The 27,882-nt window shown below is 42.5% G+C and overlaps 1 protein-coding gene across 1 annotated transcript in view; it reads left to right on the top strand.

The window, feature by feature from the left end:
• The window catches only part of PDIA5 (protein disulfide isomerase family A member 5), a 796,394-nt gene that overhangs the window by 90,255 nt on the left and 678,257 nt on the right, over window positions 1-27,882 (top strand). Inside the window, exon 2 of the mRNA XM_085647317.1 lies at window positions 14,489-14,615. Within this exon, the coding sequence (XP_085503443.1) occupies window positions 14,489-14,615 (127 nt within the window). The remainder of the gene's footprint in view (window positions 1-14,488; window positions 14,616-27,882) is intronic.

Below are 27,882 nucleotides of genomic sequence, written 5' to 3'. Positions count from 1 at the left end.
GTCATCAGCCAGGATAGCTTGACTCCAGTGGCGTAGTGAGCACGGGTCCCACGTCTGGGAATACCCATCCCACTTAGGGCGAAAAGCGTTACAACAAACAAATGATGGACGGAATGCTGACAATGCAGACATTCTCCCCCAGTCAAGAGATCTGGGTTAAATCCATCGTTCTTTTGCCCACTACGCCACCCCAGTTTAGACATGGCCATATGCAAATCAGTCTTGACCCTGTGCCTCATGGGAACAGTCCAGCCCGAACTGCCAAGCCATGCCTTCCCTGGACCGGAATCAAGCATCCTAGGACCGGTTTCTGGCTATCAGCCGTCATCAGCCAGGATAGCTTGACTCCAGTGGCGTAGTGAGCTCGGGTCCCACGTCTGGGAATACCCATCCCACTTAGGGCGAAAAGCGTTACAACAAACAAATGATGGACGGAATGCTGACAATGCAGACATTCTCCCCCAGTCAAGAGATCTGGGTTAAATCCATCGTTCTTTTGCCCACTACGCCACCCCAGTTTAGACATGGCCATATGCAAATCAGTCTTGACCCTGTGCCTCATGGGAACAGTCCAGCCCGAAATGCTAAGCCATGTCTTCCCTGGACCGGAATCAAGCATCCTAGGACCGGTTTCTGGCTATCAGCCGTCATCAGCCAGGATAGCTTGACTCCAGTGGCGTAGTGAGCACGGGTCCCACGTCTGGGCACAGGGTCAAGACTGATTTGCATATGGCCATGTCTGAACTGGGGTGGCGTAGTGGGAAAAAAAACGATGGATTTAGCCCAGATCTCTTGACTGGGGGAGAATGTCTGCATTGTCAGCATTCCGTCCATCTTTTGTTTGTTGTAACGCTTTTCGCCCTAAGTGGGATGGGTATTCCCAGACGTGGGACCCATGCTCACTACGCCGCTGGAGTCAAGCTATCCTGGCTGATGACGGCTGATAGCCAGAAACCGGTCCTAGGATGCTTGATTCCGGTCCAGGGAAGACATGGCTTGGCAGTTCGGGCTGGACTGTTCCCATGAGGCACAGGGTCAAGACTGATTTGCATATGGCCATGTCTGAACTGGGGTGGCGTAGTGGGCAAAAAAACGATGGATTTAACCCAGATCTCTTGACTGGGGGAGAATGTCTGCATTGTCAGCCTTCTGTCCATCATTTGTTTGTTGTAACGCTTTTCGCCCTAAGTGGGATGGGTATTCCCAGACGTGGTACCCGTGCTCACTACGCCGCTGGAGTCAAGCTATCCTGGCTGATGACGGCTGATAGCCAGAAACCGGTCCTAGGATGCTTGATTCCGGTCCAGGGAAGACATGGCTTGGCAGTTCGGGCTGGACTGTTCCCATGAGGCACAGGGTCAAGACTGATTTGCATATGGCCATGTCTGAACTGGGGTGGCGTAGTGGGCAAAAAAACGATGGATTTAACCCAGATCTCTTGACTGGGGGAGAATGTCTGCATTGTCAGCATTCTGTCCATCATTTGTTTGTTGTAACGCTTTTCGCCCTAAGTGGGATGGGTATTCCCAGACGTGGGACCCGTGCTCACTACGCCGCTGGAGTCAAGCTATCCTGGCTGATGACGGCTGATAGCCGGAAACCGGTCCTAGGATGCTTGATTCCGGTCCAGGGAAGACATGTCTTGGCAGTTCGGGCTGGACTGTTCCCATGAGGCACAGGGTCAAGACTGATTTGCATATGGCCATGTCTGAACTGGGGTGGCGTAGTGGGCAAAAAAAACGATGGATTTAACCCAGATCTCTTGACTGGGGGAGAATGTCTGCATTGTCAGCATTCCGTCCATCATTTGTTTGTTGTAACGCTTTTCGCCCTAAGTGGGATGGGTATTCCCAGACGTGGGACCTGTGCTCACTACGCCGCTGGAGTCAAGCTATCCTGGCTGATGACGGCTGATAGCCAGAAACCGGTCCTAGGATGCTTGATTCCGGTCCAGGGAAGACATGGCTTGGCAGTTCGGGCTGGACTGTTCCCATGAGGCACAGGGTCAAGACTGATTTGCATATGGCCATGTCTGAACTGGGGTGGCGTAGTGGGCAAAAAAACGATGGATTTAACCCAGATCTCTTGACTGGGGGAGAATGTCTGCATTGTCAGCATTCCGTCCATCATTTGTTTGTTGTAACGCTTTTCGCCCTAAGTGGGATGGGTATTCCCAGACGTGGGACCCGTGCTCACTACGCCGCTGGAGTCAAGCTATCCTGGCTGATGACGGCTGATAGCCAGAAACCGGTCCTAGGATGCTTGATTCCGGTCCAGGGAAGACATGGCTTGGCAGTTCGGGCTGGACTGTTCCCATGAGGCACAGGGTCAAGACTGATTTGCATATGGCCATGTCTGAACTGGGGTGGCGTAGTGGGCAAAAAAACGATGGATTTAACCCAGATCTCTTGACTGGGGGAGAATGTCTGCATTGTCAGCATTCCGTCCATCATTTGTTTGTTGTAACGCTTTTCGCCCTAAGTGGGATGGGTATTCCCAGACGTGGGACCCGTGCTCACTACGCCGCTGGAGTCAAGCTATCCTGGCTGATGACGGCTGATAGTCAGAAACCGGTCCTAGGATGCTTGATTCCGGTCCAGGGAAGACATGGCTTGGCAGTTCGGGCTGGACTGTTCCCAAGAGGCACAGGGTCAAGACTGATTTGCATATGGCCATGTCTGAACTGGGGTGGCGTAGTGGGCAAAAAAACGATGGATTTAACCCAGATCTCTTGACTGGGGGAGAATGTCTGCATTGTCAGCATTCCGTCCATCATTTGTTTGTTGTAACGCTTTTCGCCCTAAGTGGGATGGGTATTCCCAGACGTGGGACCCGTGCTCACTACGCCGCTGGAGTCAAGCTATCCTGGCTGATGACGGCTGATAGCCAGAAACCGGTCCTAGGATGCTTGATTCCGGTCCAGGGAAGACATGTCTTGGCAGTTCGGGCTGGACTGTTCCCATGAGGCACAGGGTCAAGACTGATTTGCATATGGCCATGTCTGAACTGGGGTGGCGTAGTGGGCAAAAAAACGATGGAGTTAACCCAGATCTCTTGACTGGGGGAGAATGTCTGCATTGTCAGCATTCCGTCCATCATTTGTTTGTTGTAACGCTTTTCGCCCTAAGTGGGATGGGTATTCCCAGACGTAGGACCCGTGCTCACTACGCCGCTGGAGTCAAGCTATCCTGGCTGATGACGGCTGATAGCCAGAAACCGGTCCTAGGATGCTTGATTCCGGTCCAGGGAAGACATGGCTTGGCAGTTCGGGCTGGACTGTTCCCATGAGGCACAGGGTCAAGACTGATTTGCATATGGCCATGTCTGAACTGGGGTGGCGTAGTGGGCAAAAAAACGATGGATTTAACCCAGATCTCTTGACTGGGGGAGAATGTCTGCATTGTCAGCATTCCGTCCATCATTTGTTTGTTGTAACGCTTTTCGCCCTAAGTGGGATGGGTATTCCCAGACGTGGGACCCGTGCTCACTACGCCGCTGGAGTCAAGCTATCCTGGCTGATGACGGCTGATAGCCAGAAACCGGTCCTAGGATGCTTGATTCCGGTCCAGGGAAGACAGGGCTTGGCAGTTCAGGCTGGACTGTTCCCATGAGGCACAGGGTCAAGACTGATTTGCATATGGCCATGTCTGAACTGGGGTGGCGTAGTGGGCAAAAAAACGATGGATTTAACCTAGATCTCTTGACTGGGGGAGAATGTCTGCATTGTCAGCATTCCGTCCATCATTTGTTTGTTGTAAGGCTTTTCATGGTGGTTCCACTGCCATGAAAAGCTTGGTGGAGAGGAAACAAAGGGGGCCCTACAGGCCCCCACCCTGTGCCTCAGGCATATGTGGATGCACACAGGAGAGCATAAATGTGCCCCCTTATGTGCATGCACATAGGTTCCTGCACGGCATGGACTCCTAAGTGAGGTGTTCCCCTTGTGGTGCCTTTTTAAAAGGCACCACCGCCTTTTAAAGAGCACCGCAAGGGGAACTGCCATGCTGCCCACCCACTAGACAGACTGCAAATAATTTGTAATCTGGCAGGCGGGCAGTGCAAGCTTTGGCGGATCGGTGGTGCGGTGGTTTTCACTGCCACGCCCATCTCTGCCAAATTCTCGTAATTCGGGCCTTGGTGTTATAGGTATGGATCATCTGGGTCTCAATGTTTTCTTTGAGCTTGTTAGGGTTCTGCAAAATGTTTGTTATTGAAATTGTATGAGAAATTTAAACACAGTCTTCCACAAAATGGCAGCAAATCTGTGAGAATTTCTACCTTTGTCAGAGGGCAAGCAGGTGTTACGGGCTCAAAGGGGATGAATATGACCTGGACTATGGAGATGCAATAACTTGGCCATGTTTCTTAGCTAGACTTTGAAGATAATAGAGGTAAAGTAATATTGTGTATGTTGGAGACGGGGAAAGATTTTATTTGGATTCCTTTCAACTTGATATTTTACTTTTATATCAACATTGTATTGTAAATGTCAATAGTAGGTTAAACCAAGTAGGAAGAACAAAATAGGAGACCAGCATCAAATACATTTTTTCCATGCAGGTTCACCTTCCTGTGTAACTCACTATTACACATAGTAGGTGGGTCGCCTGGTAATGACTCCAAATGTCAAAGGAATCACGGTCATATAATATTTTGGACGCATTTGCAATAGGAAGCCTAAATTTAGATTTTATACATCACTAAATTAAGATAGGGAAGGTTACATTGAGACTCACTATTGCTCTCAGGGTAGCAAGTGGGATACTTTGAATGAGGTACTGCAACATTGCCATTGTGTAGATCTTTCAAACAATTTTATATATCCAGTTGTAACATCCATAAATTGTTTTTTTCTTAATGTTGAATAGAAGTGTCATGGTTCAGACTTCAGACTTCAGATGAGGTATATTTGACTGGTGACAACTGCAATTAGGTATTTAAAGGTTCACTTCTGAACCTTTACAGTTCAGATTATGAGGGAGGACATGTAGAGCTTTAGCAGTCAACATAAAAATGTCAAATGTATGGGTTTTTATCTTCTAACCAGAGATTAAGCTGTTGTTCTCAAGTCTATGGAGAGGGCAGATAACACAACGTAGTCTTAAGTACTAGAACACAAATATTAAACATACAGGTTGAAGGGCACTATTTTGTGCTTCGTTCTCCTCCCAACGACGGTGTGTCAGATATGATAAAAACTAATACAAATTCAAAAACTTATTTATAAAAAAAAACCTTTAGAACTAGTGTTCTCATTTTGTAGAAGTAATATGAAGGTCCATACTTTATTTGCCGAGTAAATACTAAATACCACATTTTTAAAACCTGGCTAGCGAAAATAATGTGATCAAAATCCTGAATTCTGCTTATTACGTATAGTAACCCTGCCCATGCACCAGTAACACTTTTAGAGGGAGGGCAGATAACTCTCTGCATAATTTAAGTTCCATTAAGAACTTGAAGTGACTGCTCAATGCTAATGCTGTTGTTCTGAAACAGGTTCTATATTGTTTTGAATTCAGAGCGCTAGAAAGCTGCACTGGACTTGCAGATGAAAAGAATTTTCAGCATAACTACATTTTGAATCGCTTGCACCATTCATTTCCAGCAGGTCTTGAAATTGCCAGTTTAGAACAAAGCACTTTAGCTGTGAGTTTCATTCTTATTGCCTGTCTGAAAAAATGAAGAAAATTATTTTGATTTAAAAAAAAAAAAAAAAAAAGGAAGAAATAACAGAACAATCTCTCTTTTTGGATGTTTGAACTATATACGGTGTGCTCCACGATTATGGACAAAAGTACATACCATGGGGTCCAAACGTTGCTAGTAGTAACATTGTGTTTCAGGGTTAGCACCAATGCTCAAACGGCAGACACTTATTTTAATACGTTGAACAAATGTTAAGAGGCATGCAAAACGACTGTCCGCTTTGCCTTCATTGTTGACATCCTGCCTTTTTTGTTTCTAAGGTGGGTTTTTTCCAAGTTTGTCTCATATGTGCACCTCAATATCTGTAGGCTTACTGCAAGTGAAAGTATGTCCTCTATGACTAATGAGTAATTTAGGGTCCATATATGGTTATTGTGGAAATTCCAGTATAACAACAAGGATGCTTCAACTGGATCAGAATTCCAGTTGATGAACTGGTATCTGCAAAGACTGTCAGACCCCAAGGATCTGCCAAAATTTGATTTGGATAACTTTATAAGACATTATCACAGTACAGGGCCAAGCGCCATTTTATCAGTTCAGATTCAGCATCTTATATAGACCTATGCAGTGGGGTTGGACTGTGGTGCATATATGATTGCTTTATACATGCAATAAAGTAAATTAAACACATTTTTAAAGCGATTCAGAATCTGAAAAAAATAATACATTACCAAAAGGACTTTTTGAAAGGCCCGGATACTTTAATAGATTCCACTCTTTTTGTATGAAAATCTCACAAAGTTTTATAAGGATTAGTAAATGAATTGAGGACTGCCAAAGCCATTAGATCTCACATTTTACTTTGCCAGTTTTCTTTTTTGTATCAGCATGAGCAAACAAACATTGCCACAGCCAATAGATTTTCCCTTGGGAACATCTTGGCTATGCCAACGTTTTTTAGTGATGCTGTACATCATGAGTATCCTCAAACGTTGCCCCAGGTGGCAAAAAGTATGTTCTGTGGTGCAGCCAAAGGCTTCATTAATGCTGGCAGTGTGTGGGGCATTGGACAGGTAGGAGTAGGTGGAGCTGAGCATGTACATGGTTTGGACTGTGAGTCGTGGAGTTATTTTTAGGGTTTTACTTTGTACTCGGTCTACATTATGCCCCAAGTCTCTAGAAGGGGCACAGATTTGACAAAACTGTGCTATTCAGTATCTGGCTCATTGTGCCTCTACCACACCCTGGGGTAAGCCTTCTCTGTGTGCTATTGCTACCTTTAGTGAGTCAAGTGTACACAAGAAGTAACTTGATTATTGAATTGGAATGAAAGGAATTTGCCTCACAGTCTCCTTATTCCTCTAGTCTCTTATCTGTAAACATTAGCAATGCTTTGAAATGAGCTCTATAAAAACTCTTAAAGACCCCTGCTTTGTCGAGGCTTGCACTATACATGTTTCTGTTAAAAGGACATATTCGGTGGTTCATCTAATTGTTGTTTGTAATGTCTCTTTGTGCACTTTCTTTATTGCTTTTGATTGTCAATGTGTATTTTTTTATCTTGTAAAAAGTCCTTGAAATGTGTCCCTGCACTGTTCTCAGCAGATCCTATTAACATCTGTTACAAAGTTTTGTTGAGAGGTGAATTACAGATACTAAAGTAATTTGTATATTTGGTTCATTGACGAAGACCAGTCTTTTTCAGCACTTGTGGGTCAACACTCAATACTGAAGTAAAAACAGAGCAGTGTGTTCCATGTATTTGACCAGTTGCTGTTTAAATGACAGTATGCTGCTTTCTTTAAGTCCTGCGTAGAAACAGGATATTTGAAAAGATGTGTACCAACAAGGACCCATTAGTGAATGTTATTTCGCAGTTGGCATGCACCAGTTGTGCTGGAACATTTTTCAGAGTGGGGTTGCTACCATTAATGCTACATCACTGAAGTCATTGTGAAAAATCCATGTGTCAGTCAAGGTTCACGTGTAGCAGATATAGTCACTAGGAGAGTTGTAAGGATGTAGCTTCTGGTACTTTTAGGAGCACACTGTCACGCATATATTACTAGAGAATTGTGTGGTAGCTCACTTCCATTTACAGACACCACAATTTCCATTGAAATGGCTGCAAAATTTGCGCATACATACAGTTTTAGTGACAATCCAGCGTACAGACGATAACGTGTGGCTATTGGGTTTCAGAAATCTTTCATGTGTACATAGCCAAGTATATTGATTTTGTTTTAATCATATCAAAATTTTTGTGTCCATCACACTTAAGAATTTTTTGAAATGTGCTTTATTTGGTCTTTCCTGGCTGATGTATTCAGAAATATTTGTACTGTTAATTTACAGATATTTACATTTCGTTGTGTGCTAGAAAAACATGACATCATACATACAGCCTTTTCTTTCATAGTTCCTGTCTGTACCCAGCAAGATTGTCACATAGTTCACTTCACAAAATCCTCTCACTTTGCTGTCAGATAAAGAAAAGTAAGTCTTAACCCCCCTTTAAAATGCACAAACAGAAATGTGTCAGAAGACCGACTCTGATATTTGACATCTAGCTTTAAACATATAAACATGTGGAAAGATGATCACATTTTAAGGCCTCTTTATTGGCTATTCGACTTCAGAACAGTAGCATGGTTATATTGGGGGTTTTGCAAAACCCCACACACCCTCTACTTTCAGTGCCTGTGGCATTGGTGTGAAATTGAGGAAGAGGATCGTTTAAGTTATGCTACTGGTAAAGAGCACCGACCAAAATAAACAAGCTCATAGACAGAAGATTGTTCCTTACAGGCATGAGTGATGGATGAACTTCTAGTGGGAGCAATCAGTACAATCATTCATGCAGAAAAATAGGAGGCAGGAAACCTTTTCAAAGAAATAGAGTACGCTTACTGCAGCAGCCGCTTCATGAGCTAGCATATAAGGGAGACCGCTCAAAGCGCATGCACTCAGTACCTCAGGAAAAAGGAAGTGGGCGGTCGTGGAAGAATTCTAAGAGCCAGTCAGAGAATTGGTAAACAGGCTGTACTCTGTGAGACGAACAAAGATGCGCTGGACGGCCCAAAACAATTAAAGCAAGCAAAATAGAAAGCAAGCAAAGCTAGTGGTAAGCTTTTATCATGTCCCCAATATGCTTTTGCAACAAAGCAGTTGTGCTGTCTGGTAGGCTTTGACCTCAAAAGGTTATTGCCAATGCTGAACAGCATCAGTAAAAACAACAAACAAACAGAAAACGGGCAGTGGCAAAACCAGGCGTTATGGCATTTGCTACTGTGGGTTTTGTAAAACTATTGCTGGGGAAGCTGTTAGACCCTTGCTAATATTAATAATGGCTAAACATTAATTTTTGGTCTCAAAAACACAAATATTTATGTAACAGAACCTGACAGTGAAATAAACTACTTTGTGTATGGATGTGCTTTTGTAAATGAGCAGAATGCTATAACTCAGTGAAGTTAGCTAGTCGCTGAAGTGGGCTGACCCATTGACCATGCTTTTTTGCGGTAATGGTTGAAAAGAAAATGTGAATGACACAACAACAGACTAATGAATGAAGAAGGCTGGGTGAAAGGCCCTATAAGTAAATATCTGTATCATTTTAGTAAAATCAAAAGGTCTTGCCTAAGAGCAGGCATCAAAATGTGATGATTTACATGCACTCATACGCCTTCACGCATGTGAATGTTTGCGTCATTAAGCAATGGCAGTCCCAGGGTGATTAACTTTTAAAGTTGTTTTTTACCAATGATTGAAATAATGACTTACAAAGTTAGCTTGCAGCATCTGATGATTGAAATGTATGTACTGTTCCAAGATGGCAGACTATCATGGAGCAGTAAATAAACCAACCAATTTAAATGTGTGCAAAAACGGACTTACAGAATGCAGAAAACACCTAAACAGTTAATAAAATAAAAACACAGGATAGGGTGAATTGGAGGATCAGGGGTGACAGGAATGATACTCTGCCGATGAGTGGTGGCAAAAGGAAATGGCAGAGGAGAGACAATTAGAACAAAAATGCAGGATGGGGTTGAATTGAAGGTTGATTCAAGATAGGATAAGGGTTGGCTTGCCATCTTGCCAATCTATCAACGTTGGATTGATAGATTGGAGCTTCAAGGAGATTGTCGTTCCATTGATCACTGGGTGTTGTGTCCTATGATGACCAGGTTCAGATGGAGGCTTGTCTGAACATGTTAATCTCATGCCACATCCCTGCATCTGATCCTCCAAGCAAAGTGTTCCCAAATGTTTTTCTCTTGGAGTTTGTTTGGAGAGTTGTAAGCACTGTGGCTGAATGTGATTTGCAGCATTGTTTGTGTAGCATTTGTAAAGCAGGACTGCAAGAAGATTTTGAGATGCAGGAAAGTCTTTAATTTCTTTAGGAGCACAAAAGGACCAGTTATCCAAAGAGCTTTTAACAAACCGCTCCACTCCATGGAAGTGGTCAAACAAAGTCTGTGCATTAGAAGTAATACGGCCAGAATGTGCAAATGAAGGATGGTCGATCAGTGATAGGAGAGATGTCCTCACCGCCTGAAAGACCTTATACCATATGCTCCACCCCATTGGCAAACAGTAAAGTGGAATCTAAACCATGAATCGATCCTTGCCTTTATAGGTCTCGCCTAGGTAGCGCTGTCTCTTCGAGACTTGCTGTATTCAGGATATGGGCATTAAGACCCGCCTATGTTCTGCCCATACATTTTATTGTCTTTCGGAATTCTTTTATTTCATTGGTTTATTTGTTTGTTAGTCCCTCATTCGTACCGCCTTCTCTCCTATTGTAGTCTCCAATAAGGACAGCCCTTCTTTTATGTCCTTACTCTATACATTTCATTAACTGTTAGTGAGCAATCTTTTATTAATCGCTTCGTGTTCGTACGTGGCGTTCAGGCACGACAGCTGCGCACTTCCCCAACAAGTTGTTCCTATAATTGAAGTTGTGTTTTTTTTTTATTTGTTTTATTTCACTTCCTTACCGTGCGACGCTAGCACAGATCTCTTGTTCCCATAAACTTTAACAATGATGGCCACGCACCTTTCTTTCGTGCTGCGTGGCTCGACCCCATCTTTTTAAAACCCTAAAAAGCGGCGAAGCTCGAGTTCCCTTTGCAAGTCAATGTTCCCTCTCCTTTTATTTACATTCCACGGCGTGCTAATTTTTTACAATAGCGGCCACGTGCCTTTCTTTTGTGCTGCATGGCTCACCTACATGTTTTAAAAACAATACAAAATGCGGTGAGGGATGCAGGAGGTCCCTTAATCAGCTGCCAGTGTCCTAGCTGCTCTCTCCGCACTTTGGCTGCTCCCTCCGAACAGCCACTGGGCCCCAGTAACTACCTCCGCTGTTTGCTGCCTCCCGGGGCTGTCCTCTCCCAGTCCTAACTCAAACAATATCCTAACAGTAGCATAAGTAAGAAAACCAAGAGCACAAACCCAGGAAAAGGTGCAGTACCACAGCCTGGTACTAGATTTCCCTGTAGAGTTGTAAAGGCACCTCTATTAGCCACACAAGGTACTGCACCCTTAATGTAATTATTTAAAACAAAAATGCATTTGAGCATACGTATCATTTTCTTTTTATTGGAAGTGAGGTATTTGTTAGCTTGCATTTTAAAAATACCCCACAACAATGATGCATTTTTAAATCGCACACTAACAAAATTCTCACTTCCAATAAAAATGTATGCTCAGCTGCAATATTTCGCTTTATAATTGCATTAAGGGTGCAGTACCTTATTTGGCTTATAGGTCCCTTTACAACTCCACAGGGACACCTAGTAATAGCGTATGGTACTGCACCCTCTCCATTCTTCATGGATTTTCTTTTATTACTTATGGTACTGCTGGGATATTATCGAACAACCCAGAAAAACAATGATAATTTGCAACTTCAAAAGCTTCAAAATTCACTAATGCGAAACCTATTGCATTGCAAATGCTTGTTGTATACTGGTTGTCGCTATAACTCAAATAGTAGGTTATTGATAGAGGTCATACAAAAATGTCAGTAGACTGGTAGAGCAAACTCACTTTTTGCTAATTATTACTTATTTTGTAGTCCATGTGAGCATGTGTGCGATGCAAGTGAGCCAGTTGAGGCCTTTCATACACAGTTTTCTGTAGTCCTGGGTGGAGTTCGCGGAGTGATAAAAAAAACTCTGCTGTGCTACGCGGAGTGCGTTGCGTCACGCTGTTTGCATGGATTTTTTAGTATTGTGCATTTGTCCTGCACTGGAGAATCCGCGCGAACGGCACCATGTGCAGCGCCACTTGAGTAGATCTTCCACTCGAGCTGCAGCTTCCTCAACGTGAACGGTTGCTTTCTCAACGCGAGCGGTCACCCCATCCGTGACCACCCGCGTTGAGAAACCTTGCAGGGAGGTGGGCTAGCATTGAATTTTCCTTCGCTCATACTCGCCAACTTAACTTTGGCAAGCGCGAGTGAGGAAAAAACTATGCTCCGCTTTGCGAAGCGGAGTTTTGTGGAGCGTGGAAAGCTCAACGCACGGAGGGGAGTTCACCACCCAGGCCTAGTTTTGTGTAAATATGTTTGACAAAGTGAGGATATTTGAATTTGCAAAAACCAAACTTTTTTTTTGCTCATGACATTGTAGATCATTTAGCAGTTATCCGATGCACAATAGCTAGTGCCTTTGTTAGTGACTTATTTGATGAGAGGGTGTAAGCTCTAAATAAAAATGCCAAAATTAGTTCCTTTTGCTGTTTGGACTCTTTATTCAAAAGTAAGGCATTTAAAAGGGAAAGTCTCTGTTCTAGTAGAACCAAGCTCCAAGATATCTGTTGTTGTGCCATTAAGAGGTATATAGAAATATGTTTTGTGTTTGTACTTTGCAATATAATTCAAGCATCCTAATTCAGCTTCCAAGCAGAGGCAGATCTTTGTAAGGAGCATCTTTTGTAACTTTCGTGTAGGCCGTTCAGTAGAAACATACAGATGTTGAAGAGCAAAAGAGGATAAAATGGACACCAGGGAATATGCCCATGAAATATCCAAGTGACAAAACACTTTTTTTTCAGCTTAGATTTTTGAGAATTGGGTGTACTCATTTTAAACCCTGATTACAAGATTTACATTCACTCTTCCATTCTAAAACCAGCATTGGTAATGCATCGGTTTCGTCTATGTAATGAATAAAGAGCTGTTTTCATCAATTATCATCTGGTTAGACAGAAAGAGCTCCCTGACGGATAACACGGGAGGGGAGATGATGTGGTGCAGTGGCCAGAGCTGCTGACTCGAGAACGGGGGATCCCAGTTCGAGTCTCGGAGGCGCTGCGCAACATCCTGTGATTCTATGCAAATCACTTAATCTCTCCGGGTGATAAATTGTTGTATAAATATGCTGCAAGAGTAAAAAGCAAAACTTTATTAAAACATAGTTCCACCAAAGCGTATGTTAACAGTATTTTGGCAGCAGGGAAACTGATAAGAGAAGCAGACGAGGAACAAGCATTGGTAAATGCAGGAACATATGCTACAAGCAATAGAAATGGAGGAAAGGTTAGTGGCATGCACAGGAACCAATGAGAAGCCAGGAAAGAGAGGAGGTGGGATGTAAGTCCTTTTGAAGTTTATATTAAAAGCAATAGATTCTTAAGCACAGCGCAAGCGCTGTGCAGGTGAAGCCTAAAATACATGTGTCCCACCATACCAAAGACCTGGTTAGAGGTAAAGGGGTGTGTTTTTGGTAATCATTTATGTGATCTGATCTAAATTTCTTGCCAAATGACGGCCCTTCTCAAACCTCTTAAAAAAAAAAGGCAGAGTCAAGACTAGATGGATCAAAATAAATATTTTCGGCTGCTGCTGCCAGTCATGTTTTTTTTACAGATGGCAGAAAGGAACACCACAGTGGAAAAATTACGGCAAGACTACCCGATGACCTGGTCTGGGTAACTGCTGTTTACGATTTCCTGAAGGAATAAGAAACTGCCCTGTTTTAGTGGAACTTGTCATCCTAAGACTCATCCATTGACCAATAAACACCCTGCCCTCGTTGTTTAAAGATCGTATCTTCTTTGGAATCCTTGCTACTGGTCACCAAATGTTAAATTACTGAGGGTGAGGCAAGCAGTGAGTGCAAACTGTTGTTCTGGCGGGTAATATTAGCTATTTTCTATCTGACTAGATTGATTTAAGGCAGTTTCCATTATCCTCCACTCGGGTCCAATATTTCAATGCATGGCAGTTATCTGCTCGAGATTTGTGGGTACAAGGTTTTTTCAAGTGTTTATTCGAGACACCAATCTACTTTTTAAGCACTATCTCCTTTTCTTCAAGACAGACGAATCGCACTGTTCTTACTAAGCAAAACAAGGTCAGGTTTCTCACGCAATAAGTGCAGCTCATAAGCATGTGAAAGGGTTTTAAATAAAAGGGAGTGGAACTACGATTGAAGACGTTATAGCAACAGAAGTGAGTAGTACCACAAATTAAGCGACTTTGTCAGGTTTTAGTTGACACTGATGAAGTAACTTACACCATTGCCTAGATAATTATTGAACATACTTAAGACGATCATTTCAATGGTATCTTCTGTGTGTGATGTTAAATCCACTTGTAGATGGTGAGAATTATGACCTTCCCTTTTGTGTTGCACTGGTTTTAAAAGGTGCCTGAAAGAGACACTCACTCCTGTTATCCACTACTTCCCACAGATTCCATCCTTTTACCTTTATAATCATGTTGTAGTATTTTGAATTGGACAACTGCCAGGGTCTGTTGTTATTGAGGTATTACATATTCCTGTAATCAATCATTAATTCCCACAATGTCTTCTCTTCGCAGGTCATTTTTCCTTCTTGCCTGTTGTCAGTGAAGGTTTCTCCTCTCATAGAAAAAATTGGTGACCATAAAGATTTCAAGAAGCTCCTTCGAACACGCAATAATGTCCTGGTACTGTACTCAAAGTCTGGTAAGTTTTTAATTTTTCCAACACATGGCTGAGTTTGCACTTCATCACATGCTAGTGTGGTTTCCAACTAATGTAGTAAATGCTGATCAGTCAGTCATAATAACTTTATTTCGCCACTACATATGGCATAAAAAGTATTCTTAAAACACTCAAAGTGTAAATATAAAAAATACCAAATAATATACAAAAACGTCAAAAGTGTTATAATCATAGAAACAATCAAATCTGTCTCATCTTTAGGACATTCATCCTTAACATATTCCCTCTCTCTATGTGTGAACATTCAATCATCCTTGTACAGTTAATGTACTGTTAGTTTCCTTCTTCTTATGGCCGACAGGAGGAATGAGGCTACACAATTACAGACAAAAGGTGTGACAGTGATTGGAGGCAATACAAGGCTGGGCGGCATTGACTAAAATTAAGTTTACGCATCAGTGTTGAAATATATCTTTTCCTTTCATCCACATATATGTTACAAAAGAACAAGAAATGGTGGTTGTTCTGGGGGGGAATGACCATCACAAGGACAAGATGGAAGTGCATTGATGGAATATATGTGTTGGCAGGCTGGCCTAACATCAAGGGAATATGTTGCAGCTAGAATCGCAGTAATACATATCTGAGTTGATAATTGCAAATGCTGATCATTTAGGGAATTGAAACTTGATCAATACCTCAGTAGTAAAGGAGGTTTAGCAGACAAGGAGACTAAATTGTAGACATGTCGATACTGAGTCTACAGAACCTGAAAAGGTGAATACTGATTAATAAATGATGATTGTTGGTGCCATGCACACCTAATTGTCTCAATGCACAAAAAAGCATTATAACAGGGATATTGAAGCGTGAATTGCTGATCTCCAGATGAGTGCTGAGCACACAGAGCTATCTTATGGGGTTGGGGCAAGTTACTTTAAACAGTGGAAGGCTATTGACATTTCTTTATCATTGAGATCTTTGGTTTGACAAATAATCACAGTATGTTTCTATTAACTGTACATATTGGGATTAAGGCTCTTGGCAGAGTTGGGCACCTCCAAACTCAATATAAGAACTTACCTGAGCTCACTTCATAAGTAACGCAAGCATTAACCAGCATCGACAAGCTTGTAACAGTGAAAAATAATACAACCACTCCATTACATAAGGGTTTAGCCATTTTAAGTACAATTGTGGAAAGACGGTAAAATGATTTCCAGCATGTTAGGGACTTGTGTAGCTTTTTTTTCCTTTTTTTTTTTAAGTTGGTCTTTTGCCGGCCAGTTGTGAGAAAGTGGATAGCAAATTAATCTTCTTGTGGTTCAGTGAGCACTGGACCCACGTATGGGCATACCTTTCTTACTTAGGGCATCAAAAACAAAGAAGTGCATGGAATGCTTGGTTCCCACCACAGGGAACCAAGCAATACCTGGTGGATGAGCCCTAAGAAGTGTGAAGCCAGTCCTGGGTTGCCTTCCTGTTGAAAGAGGACCTTGCAGTTCAGGCTGGACTGTTCCCATTGTAGCACAATCAGGACTGATTTGCATATAACTGGGTCCAAAATATGTTGAGTAAAAAACGATGGATTAACATGCAGCCTGACTGATTACCAGCAGTTGAGATTAATTCAATCATTCCATCCATCACCTCGTTTTTGATGTCCTACGTGTGACTGGAATGCCCAGAAGTGGATTCCATGTTCACTGTGCCACTGGAGACAAGCCCACCCTCACCCTAACAGCATAAAGTATAGGGCAGAGGGTCTGCCCACTTCCGCCATTGCTTTACCTGAGAGTGACACCATTCTGCTTGTGCACATTGCACAGTAATGGTCCCCTTCAATGCCAGGGACTACTAGTACAATTCGTGCTTGCACATAAAAATATACATTTTGACTTTGAGGCAATGCTTGTTTTCATACCATACGTGCCTTCATACAAAAACGAGTCCCAAACAAAATAAGCATTAGCAAAGCCAAAAGGCCAACAGCCGACCTATTGGCGTTGTCAATGCTTGTTGAACTTTTTTTTTATTTATTTTTTAACAATCCCGCTCTCTGCTGCATGGTTTCTGCATGCGCTTACCACCGTGCCTCTGAAGAATAGTGTCTCTGTGTTCTTTCTTTGTTCTGAGACCCGACCTTTGCACCAGGATTCACTTAGTGGTGCTTATTAAGCCTTTGGTCACAGAATGGCCACAGACCTTTCCAGCAACTTCCGCCATTACCTTCGAGCTTCAAAGTCGAGAGTCAGCTAGTCACACAAGTGGCCCCACACAGCACTCACAGGAAGTGAACCCACAGAGATTACCACCAGTCCTTTAAAAAATAAACATACAAGTATCTTCATGGGGTGATGGGTTGGTGTCTCTCATGGACATCGGGCCTGCTATGCTTTTGGGTTCTGGATTTCGAAGGTTTTGCAGGAGACATTGCGCTGTTCCTGCGAGAAGTGCAGATTTCCTCTTTCAGGTACATTGTTCTCCTAAATGTATTTATGTCTGCGTCATATGCTATTCTTTTCTTCCAAATTAAACCGATTTAAGTACTTTCAGAATAGCCTTTCCAGAGCAAACCGTACTCGCTCACCTTTGGACTGTCTTCAGTTATTTACACATTTTAAATGTCTTCCCAACACTTCACACCGTACTCCATTCGAGACCTCACCGTTGATTACTACAGAAGTAGCATCACCCCCTTTTTTTATTTTTATTTTTAAGTTCGGCTGTATCCAAGACCATGCGATTTTAATACAATTGTATATATAAGAAACTTAGAGGTGCTTTCAGAGGATCCTCTTCGTCCAATGGACTGTTGATGTGCCTTTCAAATTATTCTTCCACCCACATCGCACAGCCTGGGTCAGTGGATCGTCCCACTTCAGGCACTGACTAACTTCACTGAGAGTGACTGCGTCCTACTTTTTCACAGTGGCTCAGAAACACAGAACGTAGTTTACTTCAGTGCTAGGGACTACAGCAAAGGCTTGTGCTTTTTGGGACCAAAAAATGATTTTGCTTTTAGCAATGTTTTTTTCATTCTGGTGATTGCCCCCTCTCAAACTTAAGTTTATCAAAAACCATGACAAAAGAAGCATCGACAAAGCCGAAATGATAACCATCAGTGACAGACCTATTTGCTTTTCCAATACTTGTTTATTGTTAATTCGCTTCTTGTGACATATTACATTTTTTTGCTCACCACACTGTCTGCTGTTTTGAAATTTTGGCGTCATTGTGTCAACCTGTATGGTGATTGTTGAAACTCAGATGTTCCACCATTTTGAATATCTTGTGCGATTTAACCATTACCAAGTAAAGAATTTAACATCGCCCTATTGGGTGTTTCCTTTAACAAACCAGTGCTTATGTTCTCTCTGATCGACTGGATTTAGGCTTTTTTACTGACTCGCGCATGACCTGGTCGGAGTGATACTAATATCAAGGCCTGTTTATGGCAGCAGCATTCAGTGTGTATTTTAAAGGAATCATTTTTTGTCTTGTGTACCTCAATCCATATAAATATTAACCAGGACAAACAAATATGCCTAAAGAAACCTGGATCAGTAACTGTAATAACATAACACTCATTTTAGTGTGACGAAGTGTGATGCACTTATCTAATTATTATCTGTCTTGTTTCAATAAAAAGATATTTAAAAAAAAAGTAATGTCATGCTTAAGTAATGATTCAAGTACTTTTTCAACAGCTTATTGTAAATGAAAAGCAACACGTCTCAGCCTCTGAGCAACAGGACTGGCATAGTCATTAAAGTGTAACTTTACTTTCATATTCTTTAGCTTTCCCAAACCATGAAACAATGAAGGAAATTGACTTACTATATTGTGGGGAGCATTCAGGTTGTAATATTTCATAGAAATCAGTCCCGTATCGGCAGCGGTATTGAAACTGAGCAGACAGGCACTTGCTTCTGTACCTTGAAGCACATGAATAGGTGCTTGCACCTTCGTTTTCTTGTGTTTCAATGTCGCTACTAATGAACCTTGACTTTTGATGGGTGTCGATGCAGTCAAGTATACACTTTGGTTTTCGATGGCGTGAGTCGAGGCAAAGGAGACAGTTCATGGTATTTCTCTTCAGGCAATTTTGTTTATCAATGCACCACTGTCGATGATGAAAGGTATCGACCAGCCATTTATTTTTTATGTAGTTTTCTAACAATGTTTGTACGACTTTGGTGCTTTGGCATTTCTTTGACTGACATTTTTCCTCGCCTGCGGCCAATCCGACATGTGCACGTTTCTCTGAGGTAGACATTTATTTTATTTTATTTATAAAGTTTTATATAACGCGAACATGACCCACGGGGGGGTATCAGAGTGCTTTACAGTACACTGTTATCACACACTTTTTTTCATACAATCGGAAATCGCATACAATACAAAAGAGGTAGACATTGGTGTTTGGATACAATCAGTGACAAAAGTCATCAGAAAGTTAAAGTTTTAGGATGTTAATTTGTTCATTAGAAACATTTTTGCTTCTTTTTTGAAGGCGGCAAAGGGATTCTGCGTACATCTGGGGGAAGGGTGTTCCAAATCCTCGGTGCGATACCTGAGAAAGCTCTGCACCCAGTTCTCTTTTTGTGGAAGGATTGAGGTTTTAGTAGTAGTGAGCTCGAGCTTCGCGAATGTCTGCATCCGCCCAACCGTTCCAGCTTTTGTGCTAAATAGCTGGGGGTGTTGGTATGTATGGCTTTATGTGTCATGCAGGCGATCTTTAGTTGTATTCTCGCCTCGTAGGGTAGCCATTTCAGAGCCTTCAAGGCCGGGGTGATGTGGTTATTACTTTTTATTCCGGTGACCAGCCTGGCCACAGCGTTAAGTGATGCCGTGAGCAGTGTTAGCTTACATTTAGGAAGACCGCATAGAGTGGTGCTTCCATAGTCCAGTCTCGGTAGCACTAGTGCTTGTACCGCCATTTTTAGATCATCCTGTGGGAGGAAGGGGTTAAGGTTCCTTAGGATACTCAACTGATAATTGGCTTCCTTGGTGGCATTGTAGATTTGCGCCTGCATATTTAAATGTTTGTCCAGGGTGACTCCCAGGGATTTTGCGGAGTCAATGATGTGTGGGGCGTAATTGAAGGAAGTTAGATGCTTCAGCCATAAGTCTATCTTGGGTGTGTGATTGGGAGTGGAGATGAGGAGGAATTCAGTTTTCTTGGCATTGAGCATGAGGTGGTTGCCATTGAGCCAGCTTTGGGTATTATGAAGAATGGCGTTGAGGGAGGTGAAGACATCTGGTAAGGAGACTTTCATATATAGTTGTGTGTCGTCCGCGTATAGGTGATATAGAATGTTTGCAGAATTCAGAGCATTGGCGAGGGGTTCCATGAGTAGATTAAAAAGGATTGGTGATAGTGCTGATCCCTGTGGAACTCCTAGGGTGACCATGGACGGTTGAGATAATGATTGCTTCATCTTGATTCTTTGGGTTCTGTTGCTTAGGAAGAAGGTGAACCATTGTAACACTGGACCGGTTAGGCCCATCCTTAGTTCAAGTAGGGACAGTAGATTGCCGTGTTTAACCGTGTCGAAAGTGGAAGATAGGTCCAGGAGTATCAATAAGCACGATTCATTATGATCTAACATTTTTTAAATGTCATCCGTTATGTGGGTGAGTGCTGATTCGGTACTGTGGCCTTGACGGAAGCCGGATTAGTGTTTGTTTAGCAGGTTGAAGTTCTCGATGTGGTTGCAGAGTTGAATTTGTACACATTTTTCCAATAGTTTCGCCAGAGTGGGTATGTTGGATATAGGGAGATAGTTGTTGAGGTCTGTGGAGAGGGAGTTGGCTTTCTTTAGTATAGGTGCGACCTGCCCTATTTTAAGGCAGTCGGGTATGGAGCCTTGCCTCAGAGAGGCGTTAACAATTTTTGCCCATAGGGGTAGAATAGAGGTCTTTATCATTTTGAATATGGCTGGGGGTAGGGGATCGGAGAAATGATTGGCAGGGTTGATCGCTAGCAGGGTGCTATAGATTTTGTGTTCTGGGATGGGTGAGAAGGAGTGCCAGTTGGCATTGTTTTTTGGAGCTTCGATTGGAAAGTTAAAAAGGTCCTTGATCTGTGTATGAAGCAAAGGCTCATGGTCAGTAGTTTGTTGGGGTTCTTTCTTGGATTGAATGTCATTTTCAATGGTTCTAGACTTTTGTAGGAAGAATTTGGCAAGCTCGTCGCAGTCAGGGGTAGCCGGGTTGCTTAGCTCCATTACGTTTGGAGAGTTACACGCTTGTTGTTTTACGATTTCGAATCGTTTTTTGGGACGGTTAATGGCTTCGGTCAGCTGTGTTTTGAAGAAGTCTGCTTTAGCTTTTTAAGATTTTTCTGTTGTAGGTATTTCTCAGCGCTCTTAAGTTGGTATAGGTGATCAGTGGAGGGTGCTGATTTCCATGTTCGCTCAGCTAGTCTTAACTTGCGTCGGTCCGAGTTTAGGTTCTCATTGAACCATGGTTTGGAAATTTTTGTGGAGACATTTTTTTCTTGGAGGGGCGCTGTGTTATCAAGGATTTCAAGCATAGTGGCATTGTAAAAGTCTGTGAGATCCTGGACATCAGCCATGTCTGTTGAGGGGATCAGGGCGGAATTGCATTGGGATACCAAGGCGTTTGGATTAATATTTTGGATATTCCTTTTCCATTGTTTTATTTTTGTAGGTTGGCTTTGTTTTGGAGTTACCTCACTGTTGATGGAGAAGAATACGCTGTAGTGATCAGTCCAGTCACATGGGGAGATGGATTCTAGTGATATAGTGTTTGTTTTTGCTATGATGAGGTCTAATGTCTCCCTCTTGTTGTGGGTTGGGCTGTCGCAGAATTGGGACAGATCCTCGTCTGACAGAAAGGATTTGAGCCCGTTTACATCATGATCGCCAGTATTCTTCCAATGGAGATTGAAATCTCCCAGAAAGATCTGCGGTAATTGTGAGTTGGCGTTGGCTGTAATGACTTCCATTAGTTCATCAATGAACTTCAGATTATCACCCGGGGCGTGGTATTTTATGTGAAGTTTGCAGATGATGCCCTTGTCGTCAGAGATGTTGGTGCAGAGATATTCACAGGAGGATTCACAGGACATTGACCTTGTTCAAAAGTCTTCCTCACTTTCACTGGATTTTGAGGCCGACTAACTGTTTGACGATGATTTTGGTGACAATCTACTTCGTTCAATGTCAGTTTGCCTCAATTAATGTCACTGCTTAGCCTTATGTGGGTGCGTTGAATGTTGTTTCTGGAATGTTCTGGTGGCCATTTTGTCTTCGCGCCGTAACACTTGCTTTTTCCTTCACTTTACACAAAATGGTTCTCTTTCCCACAGCCTTTACATTTCTGTTGAATGGCAGGACATTTACCTTTGTGTGGAAATGAAAATCCACATTTAAAACAAAACTTCTTTTTCCTTGTAGACAGCACTTTCTGTCCTTCATTCTATTACCTTGACTTACTTTTATGCTCATGACTGATTCACTTTGGGCACATCAAGCCTCCATGTCAGTGGCTTGTCTTGCAGCACGCTCCTCTGCTTTGGCAGCCATCAACACTCGCTCCAGACTAAGAGTTTCTCTCTGCATTTGTTTCTGGAATGAATCTGACAAGCATCCATCAATAACTCTAAGTTGCATAGCTTCCTCATCATTAAATTCATTAAACTTACTGTTTGATGAGCACATCAAGTCTCTCCACAAATTCATCAATGGTTTCTGCAACTTTTTGGCGTTCTTGACTGAGAATGTATCTTTCGTAATCAATGCTTGGTACTGGATTGAACATGATATTCAGGGTTTCTTTAATCTGACAATATGTAATTTCTTTGTCAGTTCACAGCATTTTTCTTTATGACTTCTTTCACACCATTACCAGCAAGATTTTTGAGATACTGAATCATCTTTTTGCGATCAGTCTCTTCAGGGGCATCAATGAAGCCATCAAGTGTCTCTCTCCACGCAGCTTATCTGTCGCCAATATTTTGCTTTTTGGCAGTCTCGAAAGGTGGTGGTGATTTCAGGAACGCAGCAGTGCTGCAGATCAGCGTGGAACTTACTCAAATCGTGGGTAGTTCATTGTGACTTGGTATTTGCAATTCATCTTTGAGTCCTTGCAGCGTGCTGGCCTCTGAATCCTCTTTAATGAGAGCTGGAACCGTGACTTTTTTTGCAGTCATCTGAACAATTTCACTATTCCGAGAGTACTTCTCGGCTCTTTAATCTTAGAAAACCTGTGAAGTTGTTCTGAGCCCCACTCAGCAACTTTGTGAATGACCCACTTCGGGTATAGACTGCTCCGTAAGCACAACCCCGAGCACTTCTCCTTGAGCCCCCTTCACCGAGTGCTGTGGTATGATGCCTCTCGTTAGCATACTCAGTAAGACATTTATATCTTTTCTAAATGTCAGTTGGCATTTTCTAACACCCGTTTGATCTCCTCCTTGCAGCAGTTCTGTTCGCAGCGTTACTTTGCAAGTTCTGATTATCAGCAGTTGTGCTGCGTACACCAGGTTGATTATGCCTTCAGCATTAGCACTCTATACAATACACAACGTTAACTTGCATGGCAATGCAGTACCTTTTATTTATGGCCTGACCAACAGGGTCTAGACTATCACCATGTAAATTCTTCGCAACACTTCCACGGTCTTCATTTACTTTACAGCGGCTGGTGTCTATTCCGTTCTTTGATAGCGACACACGTGGCACGCATTAGCAGTTTGCTTGCACCATGGCAAACTCTCTGGAAGAGCACAGTCATTCTTCGGTTACTTGCCCCCTATCTCATTGCCATTTGTAGCATCTTTCCAGCCTGGGTACCTCCCAATAACAATGCCACACATGGAGCTTAGTATTACACGTCTTTATTCTGCTGCGTGTAACTGGGAACTCGACACTCAACGCTCCCACTGTGCGTTATAGATAACAATAGCATTCTTCGCCTCTGACTTGACTTTACTGCTTTATATGCGCCTTGAACGGGGGTATTACCTGAGTTCCTTGAGCCCTGAATCGCCCGGTATCCTCCGGAATACGGACAGCGGTCCGCGTTGTTTTTCAGCCGCCCTGGAGCTCAGGAAGAGCCGCAGGGCAGCAGCGCGAGGCTATCCCGGGACCAGCAGTGGCAGCGTCAGCACATACCCGGTGGTCACACATCTGAATTGTTTGGGAGTTGGAGCTTCCTCGAGGCAATTATCGGCCATCTCCTGCACCAAGGTGGAAAAAATTACAGAATGCGGAAGGTAGGCGACCTAATGAGGAGGGAGTGTTTTGCAACAATGCCAGAAAGGGCCCCCTTAGCAGAGGGAGGAGAGGAGGATCAAAGTAGTCAAAGTGAGCGTACGGAGAAAAGAGGCGGGCAGATCTTAGAGTGTGATTTAGCCTCCTCGAACCTTACTACTGCGACTTCTGAATACTCTCAGAAGGGGCTACCCAAGGGTAGTACAAAGCAAGACACTAAAAAGAAGGGCAAAAAACTACAGAAGAGAGGAGATTATATAGAGTCAAAAATTAAGATCACACCATCTTTACGCTCTTTTTTCAAAGTCCAGCCTTCAGTACTTGCCCTAAAAAGACCTTCACAACCTACATCAGTAGATTTAAAATTAAGGTCTAGTACAACTGTAGTGACTAGAGTTAGCATGGCTACTAATTCTACTCCCGTTGTTATGAAGAGTGGTGTGGAGAATGGTATTAATTCAGGACAGGGGAGCCCCAAGGAGGGTGTTGTAAATAAGGATCTTACAAACGCGGATATAACCGAACTTCCTCATGAGGTGATTAACGCTATTGACAGCCCGAATATAAGCGATGGGGGTCATGTTATTGTTAATGTTGAAAACGGGCAAGATACCAACATTGTGCACATTACAAGCTCAGACATAGATTCAGCGATCAACACAGCTTCTAGCAGTAGAGATTCGGTTACTCAGCCATGCATGCCTCTGGTTAACCCGCTAGAGACAATGATGGGGAGCTTATCGGTGGAAATAAGGAGCGGATTTGCAAAGTCAGAGGCAAACCAGCGTGAGATTCGCGGGTTTTGTGAATCTCTGGAGAAAAAACTAGATACATTAGCAGACAGGACCGAGATCCTGGAGAGCACAGTAGAAGAGTTAAAAAAGGACCTCGTCAACAATAAAATAGAACTCCTAGCATTGCGTAAAGAGGAACAGGGGCTTTTGGAGAAGGTTGAACAGTTGGAGAATAACTCAAGAAAAAACAATCTGAGGTTACTTAACGTTCCAGAAGGAAAGGAGAGGGAGGACCTAAAAACTTATGTAGTCGCTCTCATAAAAGCAGCGGTTGAGGTGGAGGAGAGCGAGATGGAGATTGCCAAAGACATTCAAAGAATACATAGGGACCCCTTTAAAAGAGCCCCGGGGAGAACAAAGGCAAGGAAGATCTTGATAAACTTCCATACGTATGCTCTTAAGGAAAAAATATTGATAGCCGCGCTAAAACTCAAAACCCTAAGGGGTCCCGATTTTTCTTTTGAAATCCGATCGGATTTAGCACGAGCCACACTAGATAGACAATGGGAACTTGGGAGGCGCATGGATGACTTTAAAAAAGTGGGGGCAACTGTACAGCTCAAATTCCCAGCCTCTCTACGAGTTATGTTTAATAACAAAATGTATATGGTTAGGAGCATAAGAGAGGCTGAGGACTTGTTAGGAAGTATTAAGGGGGGGAATGGAGACGGAGGGAGTAAGGGAGGAAACTGAGAAGTGAGGAGAAGGGAGGAAGAAAGAAGAGGTGGGTTCTTTAGGCATTTATATTGAATATACACTATACACTATAGGTACACATATAGGAGGCGATTTCCTCTTCTTTCTTTCTTTCTCTCCCTTTGCTAAAATTTAGGCATTTTCATACACTTAATGAGATTTAATGAGACTTGGCGAGACTGGGAGGCCAATGGAGCAAAATCTAACTTGGACCAACATCATGTCCAAGAGGAAGAAGCAGGGGTGGGTTCTCCAGGGGAGGGTGGGGGAGGGAATGGGGTTACAGGGTGGGGAGCATATGGGTAAAAATATAAAAATAAAATCCTCAGACACCTCAGTATTAGTGCTTATATTTAGCATTAAATTATCAAAGATATGTCCATACAGATATTATCCTGGAATATAAATGGGTTACGGGTGAAGGGTCGAAGGGCTAAGCTACTCCAATATCTAAAAGACTCCCCCGCACAAATATTGATCCTACAAGAAACGCATCTATTGAAAAAAGAGTGTTTAGACATCTTTGGAAAATTAAGATGGGTACAACAAGTTTTTTGCACGGATCAAAGCGGGAATACCAGGGGGGTGGCCATAATAGTAAAAAAACAGGCAAAAGTCTGGGTAACACGTACAAAAACAGATAAAGGGGGTAGATGGATTATTGCAGAAGCTAAAATCGACGACAGATCATTGACGCTAGTAGGCTATTATGGACCAAATTATGATGATTGTGAACCTTTGACGAACCTATTCTCTAACCTCTTAGATTTTAGTGGTCCGATCATTATGGGAGGGGATTTCAATGTGGTGCTAGATTTAAAACTGGATAAATCAAGTAAAACTAGAACCATTCCAACCCCAAATTCACGTACATTATTAAAAAATTTGATGACTCAACACACAATATGTGATCTTTGGAGAGAAAGAGCAGGGTTTCAACAGGGAATATCATTTCATAATAAAAAATATGGCAGTAGGTCAAGGATTGACTACTTTCTTGTGGATTGGGGTCTCAGAGAAGATATCTTAGACATCAATTATAAGGCGGCTCATTTATCAGACCACTCGGCAGTATTTTTAACTCTAAAAAATAGCAGTGAGCGTGAAGAGATTAGATGGACATTGGATAGAACTATATTAATGGATACCGAAGTAATGGAAAAGCTCAAAGCTGACGTAAGAGAATTCATAGAGATTAATATAGGCTCGGCTTCAAATGGAATAGTGTGGGATAGTCTAAAGGCCTTTTTAAGGGGTAAAATCTCTAGTATACTGATCCATACAAATAAAAAATACAGAAGTGAAATATCGCAACTAGAGGAAGAGATGAAAAACATAGAGCTACACATTAGTGGATCTGAATTAGAAGAACAAGAGGAGCTGGGGAAGCAGCTACTATCTAAGAAAAATCAACTATTAGAGATTCTCCAGTTAAGAGTTAAAAAAAGGTGGGAGACCAGTAAGTTGGCACACTTTGAGTATGGTGAGGGGGCGGGAAAACTTTTAGCTTGGAAAGTCAAGTCAGATCGGAGCAGGAATAGGATTAAGGAGATCAAAGAAAAACGGTCTGGAGCCATACTTAACAGGGAAACGGAGATAAGAGAGACTTTTAAAGACTTCTTTAGTGATCTATACACAGAAGAAAAGGAGGATCTGGTAGGAACTGAGGTAGAGGATTGGCTCAAGGAATCTATTAGTCCTATAGATATTAGTCAACAGAATATTTTAAATCAAGTAGTTAATAAGGAAGAAGTAATTAAAGTAATTCATTCCAGTAAAGGAGGCAAGGCGGCAGGGCCAGATGGCATTCCAACAGAGTTGTATAAGATCTTAGTCGACGAGATATCCCCACTCCTAACATTAGTGATAAATGAGATACTAGAACAAGGAACACAATTACCAAAATCTTGGAATGAGGCGACGATTACCCTTATTTTGAAACCGGGTAAAAACCCTGTATTTTGTGAGTCTTATAGGCCGATATCACTCTTAAATTCAGATTATAAACTTTTTACTAAAATGTTAGCTGACAGACTAGCCAAAATTGCAGGATATATCATCCATGAAGACCAGAGAGGTTTTGTGAAAGGAAGATATCTACACGAGCTTTCTTATGAGCTTGTTGGGGCTATCGATTTTGCAACTTGCCTTAATACACCGTTAGCTATAACAACTTTGGATGCCTCTAAGGCATTCGATAAGGTTCGATGGTCTTACCTGTTCTCTGTATTAAAAAGTTATAATCTGGGTGATAATTTCTGTCAGGCTATAAAACACATATATAAAGATCCGATGGCAAGAGTATTAGTTAACGGCAGATTATCTTCTGCCTTCAAGATCTTCAGAGGTACAAGACAGGGATGCCCCCTCTCTCCTCTGCTATTTAATTTATATATGGAACCCTTGGCCTTTAGAATTAGACATTCAGCCGACATTCCACCATTTTGTCAGGGTAATTGGGTTAAAAAAGTCGCCCTTTATGCTGATGACCTCATGATATACTCATCTAATTTCGACGCCGCCCTGCCTATTATTATGCGTATAGCGACAGAC

This window comes from Triturus cristatus, chromosome 3_2, assembly GCF_964204655.1.
Source record: "Triturus cristatus chromosome 3_2, aTriCri1.1, whole genome shotgun sequence".
Lineage (NCBI taxonomy): Eukaryota > Metazoa > Chordata > Amphibia > Caudata > Salamandridae > Triturus > Triturus cristatus.
The sequence above is the reverse complement of the archived record's forward strand: the minus strand, read 5'-3'. Positions and strand labels throughout refer to the sequence as shown.